At 42.3% G+C, this 5,056-nt stretch overlaps 1 protein-coding gene and 1 long non-coding RNA gene across 3 annotated transcripts in view; one reads left to right on the forward strand and one right to left on the reverse strand.

The window, feature by feature from the left end:
* The window catches only part of LYVE1 (lymphatic vessel endothelial hyaluronan receptor 1), a 29,239-nt gene extending 28,184 nt beyond the window's left edge, over positions 1-1,055 (forward strand). Inside the window, exon 7 of one of the 2 annotated variants that reach the window (XM_019519587.1) lies at positions 44-1,055. In XM_019519587.1, coding sequence (XP_019375132.1) covers positions 44-193 — 150 coding nt within the window. In that variant the 3' untranslated portion in view covers positions 194-1,055. Of the gene's footprint in view, positions 1-40 lie in introns of both variants that reach the window. The other variant, XM_019519586.1, reaches the window with a different exon arrangement.
* Positions 1-5,056, reverse strand: part of LOC109299085 — a 19,214-nt gene that overhangs the window by 7,437 nt on the left and 6,721 nt on the right. Inside the window, exon 2 of the long non-coding RNA XR_002097766.1 lies at positions 3,206-3,323. This is a non-coding gene — a long non-coding RNA (uncharacterized LOC109299085). The remainder of the gene's footprint in view (positions 1-3,205; positions 3,324-5,056) is intronic.

A 5,056-nucleotide genomic window follows, 5' to 3' on the forward strand; every position in this document is an offset into this window, starting at 1 on the left:
ATGAGAAGTGGTCATTATCCATTATCTGCATGAAATATTTCAGAAAAAAGAAATGATTGAAACTAATGTAATCAAAGATGCTAAACCAAGTGACAGAGAACCTGAGAAGGAACCAAAGAATAATGGAAAAAAAGCAGAAGAGCCTCAAACCAAATCTGAAACCACTGTAAAATGTGTGGAAGCTGAAGTTTAAGACAGTGAATGCTATAGCAAGTTTGATCGTTTTAAAATTTAAAAAAGGAGAAACTATTAAATCCTTTTTAAGTGGAAGACTATCAATGCTGGGAAAGTTGAGTGCATATTTCTTGTACATACATTTGAATGGTCAGAATTGTATACCTAATTACCTTTGTTCTTTGCTAGAAAATGTTCTTTTGCAGGATCACAGAGCCTTACTGGCATGAATACAAAAAAATAAAACCACCATATTGCAACACAGCATTTGCCATCTTAACATGAAATAACTAGGTCTAAGAATGCTCTATTGAATGTGATACAGTGTATAATTGTTTCCCTAGAACTCAGAGGAACACATCTATAATAGACAATTCTTTTTATCCTTTTGGCTGTTGTCAGCTAATGCAGTAAGATCCAAAATTAAGATCTGATACTGCAGCCTTTATTCATGAGGTAATTCTTATTCCTATTAAGTAGTCTCATTGTTTTCAAAGGGACAAGCTCATACTAATAGGGATTAGTCAAACAAGTAAAGGTTGCAGGATTATCTCCTTACATTTTAAAGTTCCCAAATAAGGGTGCTTTTAATCGTCTTTGTAGTAAACCAATATATTTATACTGAGTATAACGTAATCCACAATGAAGTGTTTGTCCTGGAAATATTCTCTATCAGTATTTTACAACTGTATTTATTTTTTTTTAAATTACATCATTCTTCTTTAAGCAAGTGACAGGAAAAAAACCCTTCAAAACTGTATCACAATCATTGTCATAAAGGTCTCTGATGCATATTTATATTTGCTTTGACAAGAAAAGTATCCCAAGTGGGAGGGAAGTTTACAGCATTACATAAGAAAATGAAGTATAGTAAATATATATTTATTGGTTATGACTATTTCATTTTTATTCACTTGAAAACTACCTTGTAAGACCAAACATATAGTTGATATAACTTCAATATTAAACTTGTAAAGATTGATTTATATAACAGTAATATTAATAACAGTAATAATATCAATGTTAACAAACACTATGGATAACAATTATCTCCATTAGGCCTCTTTTGAGAGTCTTCAAAATACCCTAACTTATACAAGTCATTTTGAATAGAATTCCTATAACTATTACCCAAATAAGAGATCCATTCCCTGAAAGGAAACATTAGTCCTCTGGCTATTACCAGAATGAAAAAAAGGTTACAAAATTAATTAGTTCACATTCTGGTATCAGTGCACACTTATAAAAAGGGAAGAAAGGAAGGTACTGACACCCTAGGAGAGCCAATGCTTCCTACCACTTCTTTCCCCATTTTAGGGGCAGAAGGTTGTGCCACAGGCTTCAGAGGGTAGGAGAAATGTACTGCTTTTGTGGTCAAAACAGCATAAAAAAAGAAAGCTGTGGCTAAGTCCTCAGGAGGCAGAGAAAAAAATATTGAACACACAACTGCAGAAAAACAGGAAGTGCCCTGTAAAATTTGTGATATGCCAGAGTCTACAACACAGAGTCCATGATACAGCTTAACCATCAGGCCTACAAGTCAGGAATGCATACCAATCAACAAGGAACAACACAAAAATAATTTTGCAGTCAAAAGTGAAATGAACCTATTCTCAACCTTTTTAGACTCAAGGTGCTTGAGAACTTTTCTGAATTTAGCAGCAGTCCATTCAAAAAATAACTATGGAAAATAATAAAGCAGTGGTCACCAACCAGTTGATCACGATCAACTGGTAAATCAGGGAGCCTCTGACAGTCGATCTCCCCCAGACTGAAATCATTTGACAGAGGCTCTACAATTGGGAGTGGTGGGACACACATGGGGAGCCGCAGGAAACAAGTTGCTGGGCTGAGCTGTGCCCCTTGCCACTGGTGAGTGGGGCCTCAGCTAGGCCACGCCGGGCCAGGGGAGGGTCAGTTCCCAGGCGGCTCGTCCAGGCACCCAAGGGGGCTCCTGCCACTGTGCCCAACCCAGGCCAGGAGTGCTGCACCATGCTGCACCTTTGTGGGTGGCAGCGCTGGGAGGGCTTTGGGAGCTATAGCCCCAAAAATTCATCTTTGCCCCCACGCAGACACCCCTCCCAGTGCTGCTGCCCACCTGCAGAGACACGGCACTCCCAGCCCGGCCTTCTGCATCTGCATGACTGCACGGGACAGCCGGGCAGCAGCTCCCTGCAGGTAAGTGTAATAGGGTCAAGCAGGGAGTGAGACTGAACCATGGGCAGCTAGCAACGGGGGAAAGGGGGCCAGAGGGCTGCCTCCATGTGATCGACGGTTGGGGAGGGTGGAGGTCCTGTGATGGTAAAGTGTCTGTGTCTGTGTGCGTGTGTGTGTCTGTCTGTCTGTCTGTGTGTGATCCTGGATTGCCCTTTCCTTCCAAAAGTGATCTTCACCTTAAAAAGATTGGAGTCCACTCTAATAGAGGATCATCACTTCAAAAAAATAACAGAGCAATTCCTTTTTTGCAAAGAACCCAGAAAGATCACAGCAGGTCAGAACTACGGATTCCTATGGGTTGACACTATGGATTCCTATTTGAAATCTCTGGGTTTCTCTTGTGAATCATGTGTAGGGATTTCCACACCTAAGTGTTAATATTGTGAAGCATGCCAGAGCGCCCTTAATAGGATGACACAGCACCTCAGCTGCCCTGTTCTGCTCTCCCCAGCTGCACCTCCCTGGCTCCCTTCCTACTACACTGCCCTGCCTCCAGGAGCAGGGCAGGAAACAGAAGCTGGAAGACAGAGGGGGAGCCCAGAGCCCCTGGCTGCCATAGCAGCTCGAGCAACGGGAGGAGTGGTGGCCATGTGGGAGCCCATGCAACCTGTGGTTGCCAGTTGGACACCCCTGTCCTAGACCACAAAAAAAAGTTCTGTTTTACGTTATGTGAAATACACCTAGAAATGATTCTTGGCTGTAGACAAAACACACTGAGCGCAAGTGGTCCCTCTGCATTTTCTTTATCTTGGTTCTGCTGTGTGCATGGCACTTCTGGGCTTATTAGAATAGCTAAAGAGTTGCTTCCACTTACCTGGGTCTGCAATGACTGCAAATATTTTAAGAGAAAGATTATTCCAGCATTGCAGAATAGAGACAGCAATGTATCAAAGGAGGTAGCTCACTCCTCTCTGGACAGTGAGAGACTTACTCTGTTAAGACAACAGAGGTAGAAACACTATGTGCCATCTCCAAGTTGCATAAATATGATATAAAAATATAATAAAATAAGCAAAATATCATTGTTGAAATTAGGACAAGTTATGTCCCACTACAAAGAAAACAGGAAAAGGATTCATGAGATCAGGATGTAAAGACAGTCTCAGAAGCCAAACCCTCAACTGATGGTTTCAGTGATAAAAAGATATACCATAAACTGTTGCTAGGCCTCTGCCTTTTAGATCTTTTATAATGACTTTACCATCAACAAACAATTTCAGTTCTTCAGTAGGTACTAGTGAAACAACTGTGAAAAAGGCTTCTTACAGGGCAGTAAGTTCTTGTAGTAAACAGCAATTGCAACTTTCTATTACTTTAAGCTGAAATCAGATCTAAACATGTCCATTAGGTGCTGGAAGTCAAATTTTATTTTAAAAACATTTACAAAGATTTATATATATATTTTAATTTTTCCTTAGTCATGCTGGTTTTGTGGGCCCTCTAATATGAAATTAATCTAAAACAGGGCTGTCCAACAGGTGACCTACAGCAACAGGGGTCTCTAATCTCCCCCTCCCTTCTTCAGGTTTCATTTCCTGCTCCCACTCCATGGAAACCAGCAACAGGGTACAGTGGTGGCGGGATACCACCCACTTAGGCAGTGCAGTGGCCATTTGCATATGTGATGCAGCGGTGGGTGGAGTGGGAGCTACATGTGAAATGCAGGTAGGAAGGTACAATTCAGGGCCCATGGCTTGCCTTAGTGCAGTCCCTGAAGTACATACCCCAAATGGTTCAGCCCCCAGCCACTTAGAAGATGGACATCCCTGATTTAAGGAAATGATACAAGATGCAGTATCCAAACAGCTTCAGGTAAATACAAAAAGGGAATAACCTACCATTTGTTGAAGGCACACATATGATCCTTGAAACTTTTCTAATGTGAAAAATTCTTACGTATGAAAATAAACTTCTGTAAGAAATACTGAGGTGAGTAAACATTTGAAGGATCTGGTCATCAGAAAATTTTTTAAAAATGAATTGTGTTATGATTGCCTGTGTTACCACTGATGTCACAATTCTACCACTCAACCATGAGCTGAAGCAGTCTCAAAATCAAGATGCGGTACAATCTTAACTTAGAAGTTCCTCCTGTACCAGATTTCTAAAAACAGTAGCTTTCAAGATTTCATTGGATGATAGGTGCCTTATCCTTAATATGCTCCCTTCCAGCTCCTAACATCCATGAATAATGCTGAAGCTCTAGGAAGAACTACAAGGGTTCTTTGGGCTAAACCTAGGGTTACCATGTACCAGAGTTTTCCTGGACATGTCCTCTTTTTGGATCCTCCAGTCTCCATCAGGGCGATTTTTTGAAATCTGAACCAATGTCTGGGATTTTGCTCTGCTCCGTGCTGGGAGCATGAGGAGGAAGATTGGAGGCAGGGGGCATCATGTGCTCCTGCATGTGTACATGCATGTGGCTGACATGCAGCCAGGCAGGGTCATAGGAGCAGCCCCAGCAGCTGGATGCATGCAATAAGTCTATTGCAGGGCCAGAGCTTGGGGACTGTCCGGGAAGCTGCAGAGGTGTGTGTGGCAGGGTGGGGTTTATAAGAGGGGATGAGGGGATGGGTGTATGAGAGGGGCTGGTGCCTGCTGGCACTGGGGAAAGGTGTCCTGGTGCGGGGGCTACAGCAGGGCAGGGGGGGGGGGGAAGGAGGAA

This window comes from Gavialis gangeticus, unplaced genomic scaffold, assembly GCF_001723915.1.
Source record: "Gavialis gangeticus isolate Ggan-Ray unplaced genomic scaffold, GavGan_comp1, whole genome shotgun sequence".
Classification (NCBI taxonomy): domain Eukaryota; kingdom Metazoa; phylum Chordata; order Crocodylia; family Gavialidae; genus Gavialis; species Gavialis gangeticus.